Consider the following 24,511-nt stretch of genomic DNA (forward strand, 5'->3'; position numbering starts at 1 on the left):
TTTGGTAAAGGATTACCAGAATTTTCCACAGCATTATCCCGACTTTCTCTACCATATCCGTTTGCAGGAAGTGGATGCGCCCTAGAAGAAGGAGAAGTCGAAGGCAAATCGTCAAAAACATCCCCACTCGTCGAGACCTGCCTGTTGCGTTTAGCCGCACGCGGCCCAGAAGGGGGGAGATTTGAATTTCTTTCAACCCATGTCGATAGTGGCGGTAATTCACTGGTCGGTGGTGCAGACGCTGGAGGCGGAGGAAGCTTGGACTTGGTAGACGTTTCGCGGAAACTCATCTCCTGAGGAGGAAGAGGCGGTCTTCGTCCTATCACGGAGAAATGAGAGGAGAAGATGCGGACATGCGGGCTGACATACGTGCTGCTGAGCTAGGTTGTTCTGTAGCGGGAGGTGACGAAGTGGAACGAGAGGCACTGCTGTGCCTCGGTGGTCCCTTGGGCCCGTTAGAAAACGGCACGAGCTCAGGCGGGTCAGCAATCCTCGGGGGAGGAAGCGACGTGAGGCCAGGAGTTGCCTCTATAGGACCACCAAAGCGCGACGGCCTATCCCTTTTGGATGATCGTTGCGAAGGCGGAGGCGTTTCAAACGACGAAGGCGGCGGCGATCTGTGTCCTGTTTAAAAGGAAGGAGGATATAGGAGAACAAAAAGTATACATGAGGAATGGATACATGATGAGAAAAGAGGGGGTGAAAGGGAAGAAACAGAGGGAGTCCATGATGAGCGTCCTTATGTCGGCAACAGCAGAGTGAGGGGAAGGGATCGGGAACGGTGCGTAACATGACAGCGCACCCATGAATACAGCATACACGCGGGTCACAACGCGAGCGCATACAGATGCGCGTACGGAGAAGGGGGAAGGGTGCATGATGAGGCGGATTAACGTACTGGAAGTGGTATTTTGAGGATGTGAATCACGAGGCTCCCGCTCTCGCGGATGACCACGGCTGTTGCGTGAGGAGGGCTCTTGTCGCGCCGGTAGTTTTTCCCTCTCCATCGGAAACTTAGATTGCACTTGAGGTGGTTCATAGTTGTGCACACGGTGCTGTCGCCTAGACTCTTGAAGAGTATCCGTTTCAGTTCGCCGAGGAGGAGTCATTGGACGACGAGAGTCGCCACGACCATCGACGGCTTCGCCATCGTAATTAGGGTGGCGCCGACGACGTCCACGTTGTGGCATCGGCGGTGGCGACCTAGATCGGTCTCTGTGCTGAGGAGAATCGGGTGGTGTGCGAGAGTCATAGCTTGGAGCCACAGCACTACCAAACCATGTATCAGTAGTACCATTCCTGTTTGACGGAGGTAAGACGGGAGGACGAGAATCTCCAGGAGGTGCGCCGTTCTCTCCCGGACGATAATGCCTATCTTCATAGGAAAGATCTTTGGGCCCAGAGCTTGAGGAAGTAGGGAAATGCAGGGGCTGAGAAATTTTGTCATCTTGCAAACCATTTCGCGGCTGTAACACATAGGTTGTAAGTGAAAGCATCATTGACAAGGAAACGGGCTTACGGGTCGTTCCCAGGTAGAGACATGTGTCTTGGTATTGTAATAATACATATCACCGTTGTGCGACTTGCGAATTTGCCAGTCCAACGGTAAATCCTTCGCATCTAGAGAAGAAGGTGGTTTTGCCGTAAATCCATTGTTACCTGATGAAGTTTTAGTTTTCGTGGTGGAACGCGACATTGCAGTCGCCTCGATGAGCGACGGGTGTGACGGATGCAAGAAAGGGACGTTGGCCACTACTGGTTTTGGAGGTAAACCATGAATGCGATGCTGAGAATGAGAACGCTGAGGAGAAGTAGTGTTTCTAGGAGAATTCATTGAATTCTCCCTCGTCAGTGGCTGTGGCTTGGGCTGGGAAGGATTGGCTGAATGTGGCGTCGAGCCTGGAGCAGCGCCATCATCATTGGCGTCGGCCATGTCTCCATCTCCCGATGGAAACGAATCATTCTGGTAGGAATCCTTGTGGTAGTAGCCAGGTTCGTCCTCGTCGGGCCCCAGAGAGACGGCGTCTTCGTCGTCGTCAACGTCCCCTGGGCGCGACGACTTGCGAGAATGGTCTGCGAGACCGGTCTCGTCCTCGTCGGCATAGTCATAGTCGACCTCGATGTCGTGTTCCATCATAGCAAAGACGGGAATAGAGAGAGGATCAAGCGCCTCAGCGGTAAGTACTTGATGGGAGGTAATGAAAGCTATTCAAACTCCGTCCAAATATTAGGGCGGTATTTCAGTCTCCGCCTCAACTAGATTGTAGCCTGTTTCGACGAGGCCGTTTCTAGCCGTCTCAAGGCTTGACAATGGACCTCCCTACATACAATGACCAGCAGGGACCGTCTGCTAGCCGTCCATCTGGCTCGATATCCCACCGTGTCTCCATAATATTCAGGCGACTGCACCGGTTCCAGCAGATGGTCCGCTTTTTCTACGTTGTGCGCAGTGCTCTACTCTAACTCTGGCGTAGGACTTCGAGCTGGCTGCCTGGCAGCTCACATACCTGTGTCTAGCACCCCGGAGAGTGTAAGTGTGAGCTTGAAGTCTGTATGCAGCTGATTCATGGTCTAATCCATCCCAAGGTACCGGAATGTATACTTTCACAAACGTACGCATTCAATACCTGGTCAATTATCGTATTTATGGAATATTGGGTGCAGAAACAAAAATACTTGGGCGCGAGATGATCCTGCGATATTGGTCCTCATTGGCGCATGTCTCTGTGGTGCGTTAATGAGTGCTAACCGGCCGTGGCTTGTTTAACTTGTTTTCTAGTTTCTGCTGTAGCATGGGCTGTCATATACTCTTACACCATTCTCGAAGCCATTCAATTAGCTTTTCTTATGATAGCCCGGGATTATCTGTTGACTGGCGTTGTAATAGCCACGTTACTTTGGTATGTCTGATGATGCATTATCCCTTCTTCGCTGATGTCGTCTAGGTTCACGTCTAATCGACTATTACTGTCTCCACCTTCGCATTCGACACCGGCAGATTCCTTCGTCGAGTGGGCCTACGCATTTGACGTCCATACGAATGCTTTTTTCCCGTTGTATCTTGCGCTCTACCTTGCTCAGCTGTTTCTACTTCCTATCGTTCTCAAAGATAATTGGGTGTGCCTCTGGGTTGGCAACACGCTCTACCTTGCTGCGTGGGTATCTATAGTTCTTCTTTTACCGCTATTCTTATCATTGCTGTTCAGTTTTGCGCAGTACACCTATGGGATATACCTCGGACTTAATGGTTCGTTACGAATATTGCGCTGCTGTGTGTGCGAATTTCTCACATTCGGTTCCACAGCGTTACCCTTCCTGGTTCGGTCCGAGCTTCTCCTGTCCCCGTTATTACCGTTATTCACAGCGTACATAATATCCCTGCTTGGATTCAATGTCGCTAAGCACGTCCTAGCGATATATTTCGGGTCGTAGAATGAACTGTAGATACAATAATTTATACACAGTTTGCTGAGCAATGGAGGTGCACACGATAGATGTTAAACGCTGTAATAAGCTGTCAGCCAAAGCTGTGCCATGCCCTTTGCCTCTGAATCTGGATCGCCACCCGGCGTCACGACTCTTCTTCGACCCTCACCTCGACCTTCTCCTTCTCTGCCCACGACGCCGTAACGACCTCTGGCACGATGAGTACCCATATGGCGCGGGCGATAGAGCAAATCTCTGACAAGGGACCGCTGCCAGAGATCGACTTTACCCAACACAAGCTGGACGATGGGAACATAGTCAGCACTCAGGAGCGGGTTATCAAAGATGTGCGTACCGCTGCCAATGATCCTGGCGACGCCGTCGTCGCTGTCGCTCAGCACTCATTCTGTTACACCCAGGTCCAAGCCCCAGCGATGCAGATCCCTACGCCAGAGCAGTTCTTCGCGAATGGCGGCAGAGATCGCTCAAAACCTGATGTTGCCTTCCTGAAGAACCACTTTTATCGTGAAGGGCGGCTGAGCGAGGAGCAGGCAATGTGGATATTGGAGAAGGGAACTGATGTCCTTCGGAGGGAGCCCAATGTCCTCAATGTCGACGCTCCAATAACTGGTGCGTGCTGCTCGTCTGCCTGGGTCTCGACCACTGACGGATCTCGACGACAGTCTGTGGCGATATACACGGTCAATATGTGAGTTCCGCCTTTGTGTATCGTGATCAGCGCTCATCGCCCTGCTACTAGTACGACTTGATGAAGCTCTTTGAGGTTGGAGGCAGTCCAGCGGACACACGATATCTCTTCTTGGGGGACTACGTGGACAGAGGATATTTTAGCATTGAGGTACGCAATGTTCGTCCCTGCTCTGCTCGTAATGGCCGACAAATCTCTGCAGTGCGTTCTCTATCTCTGGTCCCTCAAAATATGGTACCCCAACACTCTCTTCCTGCTCCGGGGAAATCATGAATGTCGGCACCTTACCGACTACTTCACCTTCAAGCTCGAGTGCAAGCATAAATATTCTGAGCGCATTTATGACGCCTGCATGGAATCTTTTTGTGCATTGCCCCTGGCAGCGATCATGAACAAACAGTTCTTGTGCATTCATGGTGGTCTGTCCCCGGAACTCAATACGCTGGATGATATTCGTGCTGTAAGTCTGCTCTTGTCGTCTCAGACATCTCGTCTTCATGTGCCATCATAGCTTGATCGTTTCCGAGAACCGCCTACACATGGATTGATGTGCGATATTCTTTGGGCTGATCCAGTCGAAGACTTTGGCACGGAGAAGATATCAGATAGCTTCATCCACAACCATGTCCGAGGTTGTTCATATTTCTTTACGTATGTCTGTCCATCCGCCAATTTTCGGTGTCTCATGTGAACTCTTGTCTAGATATGCCGCCGCCTGTCAATTCCTCGAACGGAACAATCTGCTATCCATAATTCGGGCACATGAAGCACAAGACGCTGGGTTTGTTCCCTCTGTCAGTTTCCCCTACACGATCTGACGCTCATACTCTGTAGGTATCGGATGTATCGCAAAACCAAAACGACAGGGTTCCCATCAGTCATGACCATCTTCTCTGCTCCAAATTACCTCGATTTCTACAATAACAAAGCTGCCGTGCTAAAGTATGAAAGCAATGTTATGAATATCCGGCAATTTAATTGCACTCCTCATCCTTACTGGCTGCCAAACTTTATGGACGTCTTTACTTGGAGTCTACCGTTTGTCGGTGAAAAGAGTGCGCGCTTTTGTAGATTCTTGTGCGCATATCTAATCCGCTTGCAGTTATTGACATGCTCGTTGCTGTATTAAACACGTGCACAAAGGAAGAATTGGAGGAGAGTGACGAAGAGTCAATCATATCCCCGGTATCTGTCGCCTCTGAAGATTCTGTCGAGCGGAGAAGAGCTATCAAGAGCAAGATTATGGCCGTTGGTCGGATGGCTCGCGTATTCGCACTTCTCCGGTGGGTGGACAAAGATGACTCTCACTGCTTCTAAATTAATATCTCATTCAGGGAGGAATCTGAAAAGGTTTCAGAACTCAAGAGCGTGTCTGGCTCGAACACTCTCCCCTACGGGACGCTTGCATCAGGGTCTGAAGGTATCAGAGAAGCTATCAGTAGCTTCGACGACGCGTTAGTCTTCTGCTATCCTCAATCTCCACGAAACTGATGCCCCATACTCAGGCGGAAGTCTGATATTGAGAACGAACGTCTTCCTCCCGACCTTTATGACGCAAAGTCAGAGGAAGGCAAGGCCATTTTAAACTCTCTTCCTACCACGCCCTCAGAGCACGACGAAACGCCAAGCACCCCAGTTGCTCCCAACGGCGTCACCGCGGGTATCGAGGCAGCAATTTCCAATGGCACGATTTCACCTACCCATCAGCGCAAACCACTCGGCCTCACCTATGTATTCACCGGCGGCCTCACCTGGCTCACCGACATCGCCTACTGCTGCTCCGTTTAGGAGAGGTCATGGACGACAAGCGAGCTTGGGTACGACGATGACGAGTCCTAGTAACAGGCGTAGAAGTCTAGAGAGTACGATGAGTCTGATACAGAACGTCTTGGATGGGAAAGAGCACAGGATTCCGGAGGGAGACGAAGCTGTCGAAGGATTGGCAGCACAGTTGGCTGGGTCATCTGTGGATAATCCGACAACTCCGAGTCGCTAATTTGAGTATCATCAATGGAGCCTTTATTTTAGGTTCTGGACTTGTATCTTTGTCTCGAGATGTGTCTTATCCTTTTAGTTTTCATCATATAATTTGCAAACCTCACGAGAACTGATTGTATTGCACATAATATTTTTTATGATGGATTTTGTTCGCCCTTCTGTGGGGATTTACCCGTCCTTGTGGCTGTGCTCGTCCGTTTTAGTTTCCGATAGCGGCGCTTGAAATTCCTTCGTCTGCGCAAAAAGTTTTTCTTCCGCTTTACATTCGACGTTCATGTTTCTCATCTGTGGTACCCGACAGCGTCCCCGAGCTGTATCATCGTAAGTTTCTGATTTTCTAACACTCTTTTTTGATGATATCTATCCATCTTTTCGAGTTGGTGACGATTCTCGATGATCCATACTCGCAACATGCATCACCAACTGATTTACCGCTTTTTACTCGTCCATTTCTCACCGTACCCTTACTAACCCTGTTTCTCAGATAGGCCGTAAGTTCATTTCCATCCAGTAACTGCGTGGATGATATGCGTTAGCGGGCGACAACGACATGGGCCCTCAGCTAACACACCATCCTCTGAATTTTTTTGCTCTTTGGGCGAGGAACGTAGAGCTGATGGCCTCGGTATAGGCGTGTGAGATAGGACCTCAGGGCAGTTCTGACAGGTGAGTCCGAGATGACCGCATTCCCTTTCATCATGATGTTCTATTTTTAAACAAGCATATGTCCGACCGCATATGAAGGACAGTTTTATCTCGTCTGAACAACTTTTTATCCTTAATATCTCTGCTTTTTTCGCCATCGTTTGCTAACAATATCTTATAGATTCTTCAAGGAGGCCGATTAGCATGATTCTAATGCAAGAGATGTCATGAAGGCCCTGCCTGCCGTCGGATAGGTCAGTTTCCATTTCTTATGTCGCGGCTTTCTTCCGTGATGAAATATTCAGTTCTGCTTCCGAATGAGAGCAATCAACCTCTTGTGGACATCCAATTACCAAAAATATTTCTGATTCTCACCTCTTCTACTCTTCTATTCTGGACCTTGCTAACTATACCTTCGTCTATCTACTAGGTTCCCTTCAGCGGGTCAAACGGTGCCTGAATATGTTGTGAGTGTCTCATCTGTCTCTTTTTCTTTTTGGAGGACGAAAACAAGTTCATCCATTCTTTGAATACCTTTTCGGAAGCTAAATGCGGTGACCCTCTTGCTGGTTTTCGGGCGAGAGTGTGGCTGTTCCGTTATGGAATGGCTAGTCCTGGTCGCCGGGTTGAGTTGACGATCATGGGAAGAAAACATCGGCTTCTCTGATCATATACATCTTTGCATTTATCTTGCCTGACGATTGAACTGTTGACTGATCAATTTCCCCTTACAGGTTCGTATTCTGTTCTATTACCGTTCATTGTAGTGTAGCGCTAATAAAATCAATGCTCTGCCCGCCCGAGACCTAAGTAAAGCTGACGACCGCTGTCATCTGATGGCCTAGCTTCATAGTACATAAGAAAGTTTGCGCAGCGGAAGTGTGGCAAGGGTTCATTCTCTGTCCACCTTCGTTATGCAGCCAATTGAAGTCCCGGTCCAGTCGAATCAGATCGTCGGCTCCCTCGAGATTGGTGTGTTCTTCAATCTTATTCTTATGGGCGCCGCTTTAGTCCAAGGAACTACCTACTTCCGTCGGTGTGGAAGAGACCTCTGGGTATTCAAGCTTCTCGTGAGTTCACCCATAATTTCGAGTTACATCCTCGTCATTGAAGACGAACAGGTTACTCTCTGTTTTGTGCGTTTGATCCGTAGTACATTGAATGCACGATTTAATTCGCGTACAGGACTCTGGAAGTCGCGCACTCGCTATGCTCCGTTTCTATCGATATACTACTTTACTCGTCATCATTGCAGACGTCGCAGACCCCCGCAAGCCGCGAAGTTCTTATTTCTTGGCTTCCGTGGCCATCGTAGAACCACTGTCGACGGCCTCTAGTCCAGGTATGCGCTGTTTCTATCCACTATCTTCCGTCACGGCTCATTGGAGCACACAGGGGTTTGTTTTGTTTCCGCGTCTACCGTCTCTCAGGCAGCAAATACAACTAGCGGTTGTAATGAGCTTGCTCGTTGCCTTTCGCCTGAGTGTAGGGATATTCTTAGGGTATCGCGCAGTGCGTGATGTGCCTATGGAACCTGCGTTTATGGTATTCCAGCGGCGGTGGGACTGGCTCCTCACCTCTGGCTTCGCCGTAGGCGCCCTGGCGGATCTGATGATCGCCTGTACGCTGTGCTATCATGTCAACCAGCTGGCTTCGCCGCTGGTCATGGAAACGTACGTGCGGGGGATATACGCGGACTTGATGACTGATGTTAATGAAACGTACAGATCGGGAGGAGTATTGAATGGGATATTCTTGCGGTCACTGCGTATGTTGTTTCTTGAATTAGCGAGGGGCCTTTCTGATGGTAGATTTTTCTGGGCAGAGACGGGGTTGATTACTAGGTACGGTTTCGGTGGTTGGTTTTCCGTACTGTGACTGATGGATGGATGAACACAGCCTTGCGTCAGTTACGGTTCTGATCTGCGTATGTTAATTGTTTGTGCTAGCCGCATCTCAGTTAATCTTGTTTGCTGCAGTTTCAGACGATGCAGGATACTTGTAGGTTCTATTCTGATGACTTTGTTTTTCTTAGACTAACGCTTTGTAACAGTCGCCTGGATTGGGGTATATATCGTCTTGGGTAAACGTGAGTTCTGCCCAGATTGTCTCCCGCATAATCTCTAACATGCTGCCAGTGTACTCCAACGCACTGCTTTCGTCGTAAGTGGGGCTCTTCCATTAGCCTTTACCCACTCATAGTGCTCAGTTTAAATGCGCGCCATTCCTATCGCCGGATGATGAATATGACACACCTCGATGATGACTCTGATACCAGTGTAAATTCCAAGGTGAAGCAGGCTTAGAGGTTGCTTTGGGAACCGTACTTACTTGTACATGATAGGAAACGACACGACGGGGGAAATGGAGATCGAGAAGGTTTACACACCCAGGAGTCATTGAATTGTAGAGTATAACTATCCACTTTCTCTGATCTCTGTTTAATTACTATTATACCCCGGAAAGACCTACCTGTAGCTACTTGGGAAAATTGTATTGTGCGGCATGGTGGACCCATATACCACAACAAATACCAACATGATCAACTGCCACAGAAAAATTGTTACTAATCCAACGCTTATAAACTACTGCTCACTAATCCAACTGCTTACTACAATGTCCAAGCGGAAACAGGACAAGAAAAATGACGACTCTGACTCTGACTCTGACTCCGACGTCGTAGGTCTCTTCCTGCCCACCAACAGCCGACTTCCTCACTCAGCGTCCTCAGTAGAGCCTGATCGATGTCGACTTTGACTTTTTCGACCCGAATCCCAACGTCGACTACCATGCCTTGAAGAGGCTCATTGGCCAGCTTTTCCAGCGCGACGCCGACCTTTTTCACACACACGAGTTCACGGAGCTGATACTGAGCCAGCCCAGGGTAGGGACGACGATAAAAACGGATGGAATGGAGAGTGATCCTTACGCGTTATTGACGGTGCTGAATATGCATAAACACAAGGTGCGTGCTATACCGTTTCTGGTTGATTTTTTCCTGACTTTGAAGGAAAAGGATCATCCGTCTATCAAGGCTCTGGCCCACTATTTCCTGGACAAGTCCTCGACAGACCCAGCTTTCCATGCTACCCTTCAAGGGCTCTTTTCACAAACAGAGTCGCATGTTGGTTTCGTGCTATGCGAACGGCTCATCAACATGCCTGTCCAAGTAATTCCTCCCATGTACCGCATGTTGATCGACGAGTTGAAATGGGCGATTGCTGATGTGTGTTCTTTTATGTCGTCATATTAACCTCCTGTGCTGACCGCGGCAGAACGAGCCGTACACGTTTTCGCACCTTATCTTCGTATCGCGGACCTACCATCTCACGGAAGATGAAGAAACGATGTTATCGTCCACCCAGACAAAATCACACAAGTCGAAGAAGACGAGAAAAGCTCCGGCTCCGACATTCGCCCGTCCTGCAGACGGCATTTATCCATTCCACCCCGAAGACGAATATATCAAGCAGGTGAGGCCACTTCTTAATCCGAAGGATAAGTTCCGATATCACACTTCATTACGCTAGGCCTCTATGCATGCGGTTGACTATACCTTCTCAACGTCGCCTACTGAGCCCCGCGACAAAGAATCTTTCGGACTTGACACTCGAGGAAGAATGATGCTCGTTCCGGCCGAAAATTTCGCGGCTTTGGTTGGGAAGATGTCTGAAGCGTACGCCGTTGGATGAATGAAATTGTACGTCAGTGTCTACATGTTCCAGGTCAATAAAATGTCACTTTAGAGGATAAAAAAAGGGTATTGGAAAATACACAGATGTCCTCGTGCTTAATGAAGAGCGAAGCGGAGCCTTGCCGGGGCCTATCGTATCGAGAGGTCAGATAAGATAGGGGCATTATTCTGCTTCCTGAAACGAATGTAGAACATGACCGTGCTATAAGCGGCACAGACTCATTCCTTTCTTACTCAGTGACTATCACCTTGGACCCCCTCCGGATCTTGCGATTGGTTTCCCAATGTCCTTAGGTATCTTTACTCGACGCTTTGGGTCGACATTAGGTCGAGGAGCCCCCAATGGGCGGCGGCTATTCAGCTCTAGGGTACCTCACAGAACTTCTCGCTTGAGGATTGGTGCGATATCTGGGGGGATATTGCTGGCAACCGGCTTGGGCCTATCATCGTCTTCTATCCACGCCGATAGCGATAGTAACGATTCTGCAGACAAGAAGACACCACTGCGTGAATTGGTCCGGTCCTACATAGTCTTCACGATGTGCTCGTTCCCGACCTTGATCGATCTATCCCCCACAATGCTTGACGTACTCACCAGCATTCCGGGTGTCAAGCAAGTAACAGAGGCTTTGGTTAGGGTTACTTTCTTCAATCAGGTAGCGCCGATTTATATTTCATTGTTTACCTTCCATTCACTCTAGGCGATTAGTTTGTCGGAGGGGATACCGCTTTACAGACGCTTCCGCTACTGAAGAATCTTCGCTCCGCTAACAAGGGAACATTATTTGCTTATTCTGTAGAGGTTGACGAGCACGAGGCGACGGCAACGGCGTCACTGAAGAAGGTGTCGGAGCCTGTGCATAAACGGATAGTAAATGAAATGGTCATTGCATTGATGTCGCCGCCGATTTCGAGGATGGCTATCGTTGCGGGCGCAGCGGCAGGCCGGAGGACGTGGGTGGCAGTGAAACTGGTTCGTTCGTCCTTTTTGATATCGTGGAATGTTAAGGCTGATTATATGTAGAGCGCGCTACTTCCAGACGCCAATTCTCTGCTCCACTTATTCGAAAGGCTCTCGCGTCACGGCCCAAATCTCCCGTTCCGTTCCCTGGCTGTCCCTCACGCTAGTGATCTCGACATTCTCTACGCTCCGATTGGTTCCATCAAGAGCGATCTAACTGAAGATGACATCAAATCCCTCCGAGAGTTGCATGCTGACCTTATCGAATCTGCAAACGTGCTAAGGAAAGAGGTGTCAAGATTATCATCGATGCAGAATATAGGCAAGTTCTGCCGCCGCCATCCGTCACAACGATTTTCTGACCATCATGGATAATCCAGCTGGTACCAACCCGCCATCGACGCTCTCCAGCTAGGCTCTCATGCGCGAGTTCAACAAACTGGGAGAATCGAGCAGCGTACAGCCACTAATATACGGAACTTTCCAGGCATATCTCAAAAGGTGAATGACTCGTCGCCAGCCATTTCAATGACTCACTCGCATATGAAAGGACCCCATCCTTCCTCGAACAGTCCTTCAAAGATGCCAAGGCCGGAAACTATTCCCTCGGCGTCAAGTTAGTCCGGGGAGCCTATCACCCTCACGAGACCACCGCCCACCAAGCCTTCCAAGCCGGCAAGACGTCCCTCTCGCTATCATCCGATCCTCTCCCGCCTGTATGGGCGGAGAAGTGGGAAACGGATAAATGCTACAACGAATGCGCAAAGATGCTTATCGGGGAGCTGAAGCAGGATCTAGGAGGGAAGGCTCAGACGATGGGGATCTTATTCGGGACACATAATTGGACGAGCTGTGATTTGATTTTAACGGAGTTGGTGGGGAGGGGACTGGCGAAGCGTGTAGAGGGAGATGTTGTGAGTTTAGGTGATGAGGTTACGGAGAGACTAACGATTGGGCAACTTTTTGGTAAGCATCACTTCTTATATGGGGTTGGATGATGACGAATAATCTTTTTAGGTATGGGTGATGCTTTGACTGATTACTTGGTAGAGAGGACGCGATCGAGTACTCCCATGATCATCAAGTGAGAACAATCTCTTATTTTTACACATCGCCAAGCTTATCAACTCAAACCGCTCAGATATGTTCCGTATGGTGCTATGTCAGAGGTATGCAGTTGTTTATGCATCAACTATTTATTCATTTAGCGATCTGTCTAGGTGATGCCTTACCTGTCACGGAGAGCAATTGAGAACAAGTCGGTTCTCGGAGACGGACAAGCATCTGAAGAGAGACGGAGAGCGGGGTCACAAATTTGGAAGCGTATATTTGGGTAGGTTTATCAGTACAAGATTTGGGTGGATTGAAGTGGCCAGTGCTAGTGTGGTATAAAACCTGTTTCCTCTATACCTTCATAGACAAATGAATAACCAATGACAGAAGAGCAATAATAATTGCAATGAGTACTAGAATGAGCCGATTCTGACTCGTGTGAGAGGCCGACGGCCCTTTCTCAGCTCGGATATGAGTAACTGGGGTAATGTCTGCAGTGTCCTTGCGATCACAAACGGTAATTGGCAATGTGGTTTGGTCAATCTCATGGTCTATGCGCTTTTTCTTTAGTAGAGTACACGAGCCCAAGATACTAATTCTTCAACTTACCAGAGAGTTCAATTGGATGCTTGAAGATTTCCATGCGAGGGAGATCAAAATATTTGCATATATCTGCACCTTTGAGGGCAGGGTTGAACCCACACATGGTATTTATTTCAACAGTTGTTGAAAATGCTTTTTCTGATATGGAGTATGCATGTGGAGTAGGCCAGAAATGGATTTGAATTCCAAAAAGAGCTTCCACTTCTTCGACAGATATTTCATTGGATAGACTTGAGTCACAAAACCAATGAATGACAGGCAAGGACAATGTGTTGGATTGTGAATCAACATGGGGTTCACAGATTGTTAGTGACAGAGCAAACATATATTCGCTGTCTGCCATAAATGTATCCAGTAACTGGAAGGGGTCATAACATGGTCTTATATGAAGGTAGAAGGACCAGTCTTGACACACTGAACTTTGGTCAGTATATTGCCCAGTTCATCTGTTATGCCACACCAACCTCCAATGTATTTTATGCCATGCATCCTATGATCAAGGCCCCTTATGTCCTGAGAAGAGGACAATGACAGTTGTGAAGCTTGTGCAAACCATGAGTACACCATTATCTGCTGTATTCTTGTATAATATTCAGATGACCCATGGTCCCAGGGTGCTATGTGAAGAGAGTGCTCCTGAGTGACAGACAAATTATGAATGGTAAATGATCCACTGACAGGTGAAGGAGTCAGCAGAGACTACAGATAAATATTCATGACAATCACACCTGCACATAGAAAAGGGCATTGAAAAGTCATCTTGGGCCCATACTACTTCCCATTCAATTGGCTCAATTAATATCTTGCCAACCAACATAGGAAGAGTTGACTCCTCTGTCCATACAAGTATGCTGCCTCAGCTGTAATGACATTGGCTATATGTCATCCTATACTTAATGTCCATGAAACAATTGAAGGGCATCGTAAATCTGTATGAGATGGCTTTTATCCAAGCATGTATGGTGCATTAGCAAGTTCCAATCTCTGATCAAATTAGTGTGTGATGTGTCTGGAGCTATCCAGCCTTTGTGCAACCTCACTGCAGAGTGTTCACTTATATCCATATGAAAGCCATCAAAACCATAGTAAGATGAGAGTTCTTCCAAGATGATTTGGCCTCCTTCATTGATATACATATGACTAAGGTCAACTTCCTTTGAAGCATGGCCATTAGTTGTTAGCCTATACATACTTTCAAGAGAATTACTCACATATGCATGGATACTCCAATGCTGGTGAGATGTGTAGTATAATGTACTGAGGTAATCTGAGGTTGACTGATTTGACTATTTAAGATTGATATGCAGGGAATCAAGAAATGTGGCACCTCCAAATCATTGAACTACAGAAAGACACATGATTTAAGTAGCATTATTGTATATTTTGAAGAAGCACACCAGTTGAAAATGAAAATGCAACAACTGAGTCGCAGTCAGAGATGCACGATAGTCTTTGACTAGGTGTTGTGTGGTACCTGTAGATGGACATGAACTTGGAATTTCAAAAAGAATTTATGATTATCATTACCATGAAGTATAATTGCAGGAAATTCTGGAGATCTGCATACACCAAAGACCTGAGCAATATTTTGATGTCTAGACCATAAGATTAATGTTGCATGAACACCATCACAAAATGTCACAAGCATACTTAAGTTTTATCAGTTTATCAGCATCTATGTGGAATTGCTGGAGAACATGTGAGCACCAGGATTTGATCAGACACAGAGCTAGCACAACCCACTTGCATGACATCTTGCTCATTCAACTTGCTGTGGGTACTATGTCAATATACACGAACAATTTTAGATGTGTTACCAATGTCAGCATTATAATGAGTAAACATGGTGAAATTGTTTGGATGATCGAGGCAATCTCTCAAATGGATATCCCCAAGAAGAACATGCTGAACCTGAATCATGTAAGGGAAGATAAGTCACAGATTCTTCATAGAAGAAGAAGGCATACATATCCTTTATAGCTACTCTGCTCCTCCAATGTCCGGACATCTGCACTAAGTTCATCGGCTTTCTTGCTCTGCAGGACACCCAATGTGTGTATCTCTTCACATATGCTGTCTGCATGCTTGTCAATATTAGCCATGGTATGCCTTTGTGACATCTCAATGGCACTGGTAAGAGCCTCTGTACCAGTCCTTAATTCATGTTTGATATCTGAAATAATGAAGCGCGAGTCGATGGCTGTGCAAATCTATCCAACCTGGGTCAGCATATACCAGTCAAGATCTCAAGACATGCCATAAATTTTTCCTTGATCATGTGGACGCGTTCCTGGTAACCATTAACTGCGTCGCATACTTCATTTCTCTTCAGGAAACGCTTGAACCGCTTGAATCGTCCACGGGACTCGAGTCGGGTGCTGTTCACCTCATCATGTAAGTACGTCAAGTACCTAAAAAGATGTCTTGTCAATTGAATTCATCAGAATTCAATTGTGCCCACTCACTTTTCAAACTCTGCACAAACATCGTCCAAAGTGGAGAGCACTACTTTTGTCGTGTTCTTCAACAGCATCCTGGATGAGTTCTATAGTCTCCCCTATAGCCTCCGCTAAATCTAGCAGGTCCTCATCATTCTTGCCGGCTTTCTGCAATCCCTAGTTAAAGACAACGAAACGCCATGTGCAAGCTTGTCACGTACCTGAATAGCTTCCAGTATGAGTACAGCACACCCACCAATGCCTTTGATATACGGAAATGGTGCCATGTCCCCAACGGCCGCAGCAACCTTAGCTATCTGAATCCAAGTATCCAGATTAGACGAGCGAGCCATGCTAGTTGAGCGCTCGTTATCAAGTTAACCTCAAAGCAGGAGCAATAGAGATAGGCACCTTCTTGGAAGGACGGTAAGGTGGTATGGTAGGTGGGCAGTATGACAGGATGATGATGATGGGACTCGAAGACAAGGTCGAAAAGGTACACAGTGACATATATACTTTCCACGGGGCACCTATTCTTTCGTTTTCTCACAGCTATGGCATTACATATAGCAATTTATAGCAGTACACATGGTATTGACGTTAACACACAGCTAGTGCTGCACTCGCACAAGGTCCAGGTAAGGAACGTCCGGGTCCACAGTCCTGATATAGCGAGCCATGCGCTGTGATGCTCATGACGTTAAAGGATATTGGCGTGGGGTGGGAAATACTACGAAACGTTTGTCGGTAAAGTCTTCGATACTGAACCAGCCATATCCCGAAGAACCGCTTCGAAAAAGTCAGTAATGAACCTAAGTTGTTATATCCGAGTAAAAGGCTCACCCAAGTCCAATAAGTCCTAAGAATGACTCCGAATGGATTGTGGAGCCGTTGACAACTTGAATTTTATCAGGATACGTCAAGATATAGGACCGCATCAGTTTTACCTGTTCGAATCCGAGGTGCCAGTTTCTCTGCAGCATCCAGATTCGACGTCCAGAGAGATGAAGAAAGCGTGTAATCGGACATGTTGGCGAGTCCTAACGCTTCATCAATCTTGTCGAAGATCGTAATTGAAAACTTGTTGAAAGCTCTGCAACATCAGTTAGAATTTGGACATGCGCGGGTCACGAAAACACCCACAAACACTTCCCGCTCCGACAGACCAGTACCCGGTTTAACGCCTGTGAACACATGCGGTTGTATCGCGGAATCATTCCTCGTGATGTCCCCTACGAGGACCTTCGTTCCCCTCTCCAATCGCCTCACGAAACATATCTAGTACATTTTCTATGGAACTGGGAAAACAAAGCAGAGAGCATGGCCATAGGGTCCGTATGTGGATCTTCGGCTTCCAGAGATTTGCAGAGCCCGCATATTTTCTCTGTCAGAGCGTCGGGTCGGATACGTCTCGCTGTGCAAGGACTCGACTAGTAGACCTGCACACTTGGCCAGAGTAGAGGAGGGCTCCGGATACGATACCTTTCGCCGCGGCATCTATATCAGCATCGTCGAGAACCTTTGGAAGCTGTTTTGAGGGAACGTTCATATACACAGAAGGTGGTCAATGACCTACAATTGCAGGCACCGTTCCGCCAAGCTCAAAAACACAAGGTTTGAGGATACTTTGCTGCTTCACTTGTGATTATCCTTCCCGCACGATTGCTACCTGTGAACTGCAAGGAATGAGTACGTCGATGCAAAGAAACCCAAGTCCAACGACCGACGTTGATTTTCCGCACAGACGGATGTGCAATGAATTCAGCAGTCAAAGCAGGCGAATCCTCTCGTCGATCTCGGAAACCAGCTACGATAGGTCTCGTCTGTTGGGTACGATATCCTTCAAACGGCGCAGGGAAGTGGAGTGGCCTTTAATGATCTTGTGCATCTTGAGAGAATGAAGAGAAACCGTGACGTACACGCCACCAAGGATGCTAGCAAGGGTGGCACGATTCTCATCGCCAGTGAGATACTGAAATTTCCGGGACGAGGCCGTTCTGCGATAACGCTGCTCTGTTGTCTGCTAACATTCTCCACGGTCCACGGATGTTAGCGTTGGTCATAGTGGAATGCAGCATCAAGGCAGTAGCACTCCCGACAACATGGAAGGGAAATTCTGTTGATGCGAGTGAGAACAGGATTTTGGATATGTGTATACGACACGTACCTTCCTTCCCTGTACCGTTTACATTATCCAAATATTCGAATGAGCGTGCACCAGCCATGATAGTTCCATCGAAATCGCTTACTGACGAGAGCTCAGTGATATCGAGCACCGTCTCAAGTACTAGAATCAAGGTACGGGTTATGCTGCGGCAAAAGCGATATCATACTGGTTCGTGCCATTGTCGGTCAACGGTATCAAGTCGCGAAGAAGGAGAATGGTGGCAGGGAACGTCGTGGTGGTCGGCGGTAAAGAGCAAGGCAGGGTAATGTGACCTTGATCATCGACCATCACGACGTCTACGGCTTGTTCAGGACTATTCTGACCTTGAAGACGAAGGCTACGTTTCTATGGCTGGTGATGCTGGTACGTATTTGATTCGTGATGACGAAATTTTGCTCACCCTGCTGCAGTAGCGTCTAAAATTCAACTGAATGTCAAGGAATAAATTCTCGAGCGCCTTCAGTAACAGTGCAGTAGCGTTCGATTTCTCTCGTGAAGAACGAGGTGCTAAATGTCGACGAATGCGTTCTCCAATACTTTCGACCTCTGTGGACGATGGTATCATGCAGATTTCTGCTCCTCTAATCTTCTTGCAACGTCAAGGGCGATCGGAGAGATGGTCGCTAGTCTAATAGGCCCCGGCCAAGGCTCCGCTTCGCTCTTGCGATTTTTGGGGGAGGAAGGGAGGCATAGGAGCGGCTGCGGGTGACTTGAGAAAGAAACTGCTCAAGAGCGAGCAAGCCAAATCGACGATCCGGAAAACTAGAGCACGAGAGACAGCGTCTCCTTCTCTTTCCAGGGTGCCAGTCGCCCACGCCGGCTGATGGTGGTCCAGCTGAAGGCCAGCAACGACGGGTCAAGGAATACGTTCTTCACGAATACCCACCTTTATGTTTCGCTGCGACTACTCGAGGTACGTTGGTCAGACATTTCTGTCCCGCAGCTTCTGATACTATTGTCGTGATAGGTGATGTATACGCGTCTTTTAAAGTTCCGAAACATCTCGAACCAGCTTGCGACGGAGGGGCCACAAAGTAAAGCTCCCCTCATTGTTACTGGACTTTCACCTCAGGCTACCGCTTTCATCGAGAGCATGGGCGATCCTAATGCGAATGCGAGCCACTTTTACGAGTTGATGCTCGAATCTTGCGAACGCGTGTTTGATAACGAAGTGGAGCAGGCAGCGTTTGAGGAACAGATGCGGCTTATGTTTGGAGTCAAGGTGCGTCTTCTTCACTCATTAGGATTCGACGGTATGGCTGATAACTACCCTTCAGGAAGCCTAGAAGATCTTTACCAACGACAAGCTAATCGGATCGATTATCAAGCAGGTAAGAGCTGTTTCTCGATGATGATATGTGTTTTACGTGTCCGACAGGTTCAAGTAATCCTCGCCGACTCCAAGAGTCAAGAGCTGCTAGAAACTCTGAAGCGAGACCGAAGTATTCCTTCATTCACGACGCAAGACTACCTAAATAGTCAGCATAACGCTGAAAAGGTGCTTGGGCCGGACGAGAATCTGTTCCGTATCGACTGGGTAGGTTCTTTCAGCTCTTTTAGATTGTAATATGGAATTGACGCGATGGGATCAGCTGCCGGAATCTAAGAAGATAACGATGCAGTTAATTGGGAAGGATGATTCAGAGGTATTGACTGGGTGATGGCAGGCGTACACTAAATCCTATGCTCAGGTGAGCTATGATTATTTCTTTAATCGCTGTCTATGATCCTCACCTTGCTAAACAGACTGGTCCGACCACCGATGTTCACCAAACGAAGATCAGGCGACCGTTCCTACGAAAGTGAGTTCAGCCTCTCCTTGAAACATGTCGGTTGCTCACTCGTTCTTTACTAGAAATCTACCGACGACTATTCCAACCGAAGCAAACATCAAGACAAGTGACGGCTTGAAGATCAAAGTGTGCGTTCGTACATACCGTCTGTTCTTCGTGTCGGATTCGGAGGATTATTTGCCAATCTTCATACCCTCTTCTGATAGTTCGAGACCGTTGACCCAAGCCTACCTTAAGAAATGGCGCGAGTGGTTGGGGGACATTGACGTCAGGGAAAAGGTGTGCTTTCGCCTCGTTTCTCAAGGTCGGGTGTATACTGACACTTGAAACGCAGAGAAAGGAGGAGAACGCGTACCATGAGAGAGAGAGAGAAATAATAATACAAGAGACGGAAGGACTCCGGCGAGAGGTAGAAGCAGATAGGCAAGAGACTGAAAGGAGAAGATAGAGATACAACTGATGATCGCAAGGGAGAAGGAGGAAACAAGAAGGTTGCAGAAGGAAATTGACGACTCCGAACGGGAGCTGGCATTGCGTATGGACCGGTCGTCCTCTTCGCGGCCTAGCGTGATTTGATAACACTCGTTCTCTCCAAGTTTCCACCTCGTTTTGTTATCCCACCGCATGCTCTTGCCTTTGTTTCGGTTAATCATGTCGCTATTCTGGTTCCTAGTGTTCCTTTCTTGCACGTTTTTTGTTGTGATAGTATCTGTGTATGTACTTCCTGATCCATGTTTTCGAGCCCGAGTTTATCTGCTTTCGCATGAAATACTCCTGTGCAACAACCAATCATCTTTATGGTCAAAGTTGAGACTCATAATCATTGTTATATGAGCTCTGCAAAGTATCTGATAAACGGCTTCGCCAAGCTAATTCTTTGCTCAAACCTGAGAGAGACCAGTAAACGATTTTACATTCTTTATATCATTTATTTCAGAAAATGATACATACGACACATCGATACGAGAAAATAACATGAAGACGTGGTATCGTAGTTGCTAGAAACAAAGGGAACAAGAGGTAGAGTAACGGAGTAACATAGATGACGCATCGAGAACCAAGAATCAATGGGCTCATCAGAACTCGACATCTGATTCGGGCTCGCGTTCAATAAACGACAGTACATCAGCCAGAAATGGTCAAGAGGATAGGAGATCATGGTGGTGGGGAAGTGTGACTGGTCTTCATCTCCCCACCATGATCAAACCACGTGCGTCCTCTCCGCATGCGCATACACAAAGACCCTCCGTTCCCAAAACGCAGTCCCCCTTCGCCTCATTACTAGTTTTCTCAAGCATCAACATAATCCTGATGCGGGCGTGCGCTCGTTTGGTCGGGGTTTCCTTGGAGCCGTACTGATATAGCTCGCAAGATGAAGGGAGGCGGAGACGGAGGGAGTAGAGCACGGAGGGATCAGTGGAATGAACATGGGACGTAGGCGGATGGGAAGGAAAGGGTACGGTGTGCGGCTTTACACGCCCAGAGAGACAAGAAACCAACCTCGCACTGTTAGTCTTGCACAATGCAGTGTCGATTCCAACAGCCAACAAGCACCTCGCCGTATCGTCGAGTGCTTACATCTGAAGGGGACGTGGACCTGACTCTTTGGACAAGGGAGCTGAACTATATCCATGTTCAGTAGAGCCGTCGGTCTTTCCACTGACCATCCCAGCCCCAGGCATTCAGACTCGAGTACACCATCCCAGGTCTGAGAGCCCTGGCCCCAATCCTCCTCAGCTTATCCCTCCCTTCCTGGGTATTCAGAAATCGACACGAAGGATTCGACTTGAGAGGCATGCGGCGGTGTGGCTGGGGAGGGTAGTCGTCTGTTTGGAGGGTGGAAGGGTTGCGCTCAAGGTCTACCCACCCTGACCCAAACCCTCTCGCCTCCAACCCTCCTGACCGATATGCCGGCAGAAACACATCCGCCTCCTATCAAAGCACTCCCTCTCATCCTGTATCCAAATCCAGCTGCGTGGTGCGCTCGCCTCGAGAACGAAGAGGATGTCCGCAAGTGAAGGAAGCAAGCAGCAGTGGAGATCCATGGTAGCGATCCTGTGACTGACAGGTCCAAGTGACCTGCTAGTGAAAATGGCGCTCGTGAGACGGTGAGAGTATTGTCGGATTCCAGCGACATTGTGTGCTAGGATGGCAGTCGGTATGCGCGTCGAAGGCATTCTTCTCGGCGACATCAAGGTCACTAGCGAATTTGTCGGGCATTACCGTATTTGGGAATTACACTAGTCGCATCTGGGGTTCCAACTCTACAAGAATTCTAGACAGCTTCCTCCCCGTCAAGCTTGAAGCTGGAAGAACACCAGTGGCGCCAGACGATAGCTGGTTTGTCAATTCGAAGCCATTGGTGGTCACGTCTGTGACTTCAACAGTTTCTCTCTATTGCGTGTATTAAGAGTGAGGTACCATAGAAGCATGGGTAGTGGACGTAGATGACGTTCCTGCCATCGAAGGGGTGTGTTTTCTCCATTTCGATCGTCTTGTTGCCTGGTATTGCAGCGTCACCAAAGTCGACGCTACCGGTTCCAGCCATAGGGCATCACGAGCTCAGCCAGGGCTGCTGCAAATTCCCACAGTATCGTTGTCCACGGCATTGTGTAACCCATTCATCGACGGTTGACACCTAAGTTTCCTCTTCTGAAGAATTGGACGACACTGCAGCACGGTGAGCAGAATCTCGTCGGCGCGAATCAGATACGTACCAGCATGACCAGCAGGTGTAATTCTTCGTCTTCGGTGGAGGAATCATCCTGGAAGGCAGCAAGGGTGAGCCATATTGGACGCCATGATGGTTGAGGGTCAAGGTCACATTACCCTGTCCTGCTCTTTGCCGCCGACCACCATGATGTCCAATGGCAGCATCTCCTCCTTTGTAGATCGACGCCGTCGTCTGACAGCAGTCAGAACCGATATCGATATAAGCCACTTTCACTGCAGCAAAATAAACACCTCTCTTGATTCCAACACCACTGAGCTTGCATCAGAAGGGTTCAAGGCGATTTCGATGGAATTATCATGAATAGTACAGGCTCATGAGAAGATTGAGATAAGGCGAGCGTACAGGGTACAGGGAAGACGGTACGTGTCGTATCCAGTTACCAAAAATCCTGTACTCACCTTCAGCGAAAGAATTTCCCTTTTATGTTGTCGGGAAGGCTACTGCCTCGGCACTACGTTCCATCATGCTCAACGCCGACATCCGTGAAAAGCTTCTGGGACAGTCGAGTACCTCGCCAATTCGCTCACAGAACAACCCCTCCTACAAGATTACTGTATCTTATTGGCAACTAGAATCGTAACACCATTCCTAGCATCCTTAGCGGTGCAGGAATTTCTCCGTATCCTCTCAAGGTACATGAGACCCAAGGAATCTCTACTTTCTCGCAGCATTTGAAGGATATCGTACCCGAAGGCCTGATTGCACCATGATATCGTGTTCTTCGCAATGTCGGCCGCTGAATCCATTCTACCGTTTCTGAACAAACTGTTCGGCCTTGAATCTGTGAAGATTATCGCCATTGGACCGAAAATAGCGATGTTATTGTGCTAGACCCTGGAGCTTCGTATGGACGCCATCCCTGCTGGACCGTCGCTATAGGAGTTGCAGGGTGTCATCGTAGACGCGGACTCATCGCCTTGATCCTCGTTGCCGTTGCGCTCTTGGCTTATCATATCAATAATGCAGAATCACCTCGCAAGGTAGGAATTCAAGCTTCATGCCTCGTCAGAGAGACGGCCTAACTCATATATCGGATAGAATTCTTTCTTAATGCTGCTATTCCTCCTGCGCAGGACCTATGGTGTTTGTCACTTCAAAGACCACCTCAAGTGCTATCTTTTGTGCTCATTTTCCTTTTTCACCGGCGATACATCTATATATACCAGGTATACACCTCATTTTCTCCCCTACAGGAAACTTGTAGTCTGCTAATGTTGTTTCGCTATATCGGTGAGACCCGCATGTCACCACGGAAGCTATCGGGAGCCTCCTTCTGACGCTCTGCCTCAGGCAAGGTCGCACCGCACTGGTTGCTGCCGCCAGGAAAGAATTTGCCCTTTATTAACCGATCGCCAACCATTCCTTTCTAGGTCCCGCGCGACGATCTTCGAGACAAATAATATCGATTTGAGATCTCAAGATCTCAGGCGCGATCCAAATGACAGAGCGCCTCCATGATGATTTTGGTAAGTATCTGCAAGCGTTCGGGTGGAAGTATCGCCCCAAAGACGAGCTCCTCGTACATACCAGCGGGCACGCTAGTAGTATATCATCTGAGCAAGTGGAACCCTGCTTTAGCTCATTTTGAATGCCACAACAGGTAGCGCTGATACATCGAATCGTCATGGTAGGGTCCGTTTGTGATGATGTATCAGCATTTACGGTTACTTGGAAATGATGTGCTAGCATGTCTTCGGGAAAATATATCAGTTTTTGCATTATTTTGGTGTCTAACTCAGATGCATCCTTAAATAAATAGTTGCTTATGTGCCCACGGTAGTGATAGTACAGATAGAACTGTCCATGGATTACGGAGGGCTAGCACCTAGCGGGACCCGAGGGAAAGGTACGATCATAACATAAGAGGAGGCATTTGCAATATGCAGACAGTACCATAGAGGCTACGTATGGGTTTACCAATGCATTCACGATGTTATGAGTCTTATGACCTCTCGTTTGTTGCTGGACAGCAGACAATATTGTCAGAGGAACATTGATACCCCTTTGGTTGTGGATGGGAATGCCCCACCAATGCTAACACCATTCACAAAACCGGAAATTGATCATTGGTTAAATCTTGCATTTCATCGCAATTATATTATACACTAAAGTCGGATTTCAGTAAGTACTTTTCCTTTTCCTAGTCACAAAAAATGCCTCCATTGATAGACACCTAGTAAGGTAATAGAGTGAGTTTCAGAGGTATATTACATCAGAGCACATGGATTGTACTGATTGACCTGGCTAAGGACTGAATCTCCAAGTTCAGGAAGAACCAGAATGGTACAAA

The 24,511-nt window shown here is 47.9% G+C and overlaps 10 protein-coding genes across 10 annotated transcripts; 6 read left to right on the forward strand and 4 right to left on the reverse strand.

Annotated features, from left to right (window-relative positions):
* Positions 1-389: 389 nt before the first annotated feature.
* On the reverse strand, positions 390-2,199 carry EV420DRAFT_780229 (uncharacterized protein). Its single transcript, XM_060483439.1, has 2 exons — positions 1,520-2,199; positions 390-1,466 (listed from the first exon to the last, which is right to left on the reverse strand). Exons 1-2 carry the CDS (start codon positions 2,135-2,137, stop codon positions 594-596), a joined length of 1,491 nt encoding a protein of 496 aa, XP_060326928.1. The 5' UTR covers positions 2,138-2,199; the 3' UTR covers positions 390-593.
* Positions 2,200-2,266: 67 nt separating this feature from the next.
* On the forward strand, positions 2,267-3,510 carry EV420DRAFT_1565159 (UNC-50 family-domain-containing protein). Its single transcript, XM_060474011.1, has 6 exons — positions 2,267-2,424; positions 2,475-2,530; positions 2,587-2,630; positions 2,780-2,900; positions 2,946-3,155; positions 3,207-3,510. Exons 1-6 carry the CDS (start codon positions 2,311-2,313, stop codon positions 3,430-3,432), a joined length of 771 nt encoding a protein of 256 aa, XP_060326929.1. The 5' UTR covers positions 2,267-2,310; the 3' UTR covers positions 3,433-3,510.
* Positions 3,511-3,548: 38 nt separating this feature from the next.
* EV420DRAFT_1565170 (Metallo-dependent phosphatase-like protein) lies at positions 3,549-6,311 on the forward strand. The gene is made up of 12 exons (XM_060474012.1): positions 3,549-3,773; positions 3,846-4,056; positions 4,110-4,135; positions 4,187-4,285; positions 4,338-4,595; positions 4,647-4,786; positions 4,839-4,916; positions 4,970-5,190; positions 5,238-5,418; positions 5,470-5,589; positions 5,641-5,785; positions 5,808-6,311. The coding sequence occupies exons 1-12, from the start codon at positions 3,645-3,647 to the stop codon at positions 6,129-6,131; spliced, it is 1,932 nt and encodes a 643-aa protein (XP_060326930.1). The 5' UTR covers positions 3,549-3,644; the 3' UTR covers positions 6,132-6,311.
* Positions 6,312-7,583: 1,272 nt separating this feature from the next.
* On the forward strand, positions 7,584-9,348 carry EV420DRAFT_1565178 (uncharacterized protein). Its single transcript, XM_060474013.1, has 12 exons — positions 7,584-7,848; positions 7,900-7,914; positions 7,964-8,119; positions 8,174-8,451; positions 8,506-8,546; positions 8,604-8,622; positions 8,678-8,705; positions 8,758-8,779; positions 8,832-8,867; positions 8,917-8,941; positions 8,988-9,069; positions 9,123-9,348. The coding sequence occupies exons 1-12, from the start codon at positions 7,693-7,695 to the stop codon at positions 9,186-9,188; spliced, it is 924 nt and encodes a 307-aa protein (XP_060326931.1). The 5' UTR covers positions 7,584-7,692; the 3' UTR covers positions 9,189-9,348.
* A 46-nt stretch (positions 9,349-9,394) lies between these two features.
* EV420DRAFT_1275225 (p21-C-terminal region-binding protein-domain-containing protein) lies at positions 9,395-10,470 on the forward strand (the record flags this gene model as incomplete). Its single annotated transcript, XM_060467889.1, has 5 exons — positions 9,395-9,457; positions 9,513-9,743; positions 9,795-10,004; positions 10,054-10,251; positions 10,309-10,470. 5 exons carry the CDS (start codon positions 9,395-9,397, stop codon positions 10,468-10,470), a joined length of 864 nt encoding a protein of 287 aa, XP_060326932.1.
* Positions 10,471-10,814: 344 nt separating this feature from the next.
* On the forward strand, positions 10,815-12,911 carry EV420DRAFT_1630798 (FAD-linked oxidoreductase-like protein; the record flags this gene model as incomplete). Its single annotated transcript, XM_060476127.1, has 10 exons — positions 10,815-10,840; positions 10,867-11,128; positions 11,182-11,445; positions 11,497-11,709; positions 11,733-11,777; positions 11,849-11,934; positions 11,984-12,399; positions 12,451-12,517; positions 12,575-12,602; positions 12,654-12,911. 10 exons carry the CDS (start codon positions 10,815-10,817, stop codon positions 12,768-12,770), a joined length of 1,524 nt encoding a protein of 507 aa, XP_060326933.1. The 3' UTR covers positions 12,771-12,911.
* Positions 12,912-13,470: 559 nt separating this feature from the next.
* EV420DRAFT_1565200 (uncharacterized protein) lies at positions 13,471-14,227 on the reverse strand (the record flags this gene model as incomplete). The annotated part of the gene is made up of 3 exons (XM_060474014.1): positions 13,471-13,762; positions 13,818-13,940; positions 13,999-14,227. Coding segments are annotated over 3 exons (644 nt in total), but the record flags the coding sequence as incomplete, so codon positions are not given.
* A 32-nt stretch (positions 14,228-14,259) lies between these two features.
* Positions 14,260-15,880, reverse strand: EV420DRAFT_1707811 (uncharacterized protein; the record flags this gene model as incomplete). The annotated part of the gene is made up of 11 exons (XM_060479569.1): positions 14,260-14,271; positions 14,301-14,321; positions 14,487-14,563; positions 14,617-14,684; positions 14,740-14,777; positions 14,890-15,000; positions 15,057-15,262; positions 15,325-15,500; positions 15,555-15,564; positions 15,599-15,704; positions 15,749-15,880. 11 exons carry the CDS (start codon positions 15,878-15,880, stop codon positions 14,260-14,262), a joined length of 957 nt encoding a protein of 318 aa, XP_060326935.1.
* Positions 15,881-16,219: 339 nt separating this feature from the next.
* On the reverse strand, positions 16,220-17,752 carry EV420DRAFT_1483160 (Aldehyde/histidinol dehydrogenase; the record flags this gene model as incomplete). The annotated part of the gene is made up of 9 exons (XM_060469944.1): positions 16,220-16,316; positions 16,371-16,425; positions 16,475-16,620; positions 16,675-16,805; positions 16,975-17,055; positions 17,255-17,396; positions 17,447-17,461; positions 17,556-17,643; positions 17,695-17,752. The coding sequence occupies 9 exons, from the start codon at positions 17,750-17,752 to the stop codon at positions 16,220-16,222; spliced, it is 813 nt and encodes a 270-aa protein (XP_060326936.1).
* A 289-nt stretch (positions 17,753-18,041) lies between these two features.
* On the forward strand, positions 18,042-19,935 carry EV420DRAFT_1646964 (uncharacterized protein; the record flags this gene model as incomplete). The annotated part of the gene is made up of 10 exons (XM_060477982.1): positions 18,042-18,057; positions 18,105-18,127; positions 18,530-18,607; positions 18,662-18,916; positions 18,981-19,025; positions 19,073-19,231; positions 19,362-19,385; positions 19,441-19,496; positions 19,550-19,766; positions 19,822-19,935. The coding sequence occupies 10 exons, from the start codon at positions 18,042-18,044 to the stop codon at positions 19,933-19,935; spliced, it is 987 nt and encodes a 328-aa protein (XP_060326937.1).
* Positions 19,936-24,511: the final 4,576 nt, after the last annotated feature.

Source organism: Desarmillaria tabescens (assembly GCF_030435595.1).
Source record: "Desarmillaria tabescens strain CCBAS 213 chromosome Unknown EV420scaffold_38, whole genome shotgun sequence".
NCBI classification, from domain to species: domain Eukaryota; kingdom Fungi; phylum Basidiomycota; class Agaricomycetes; order Agaricales; family Physalacriaceae; genus Desarmillaria; species Desarmillaria tabescens.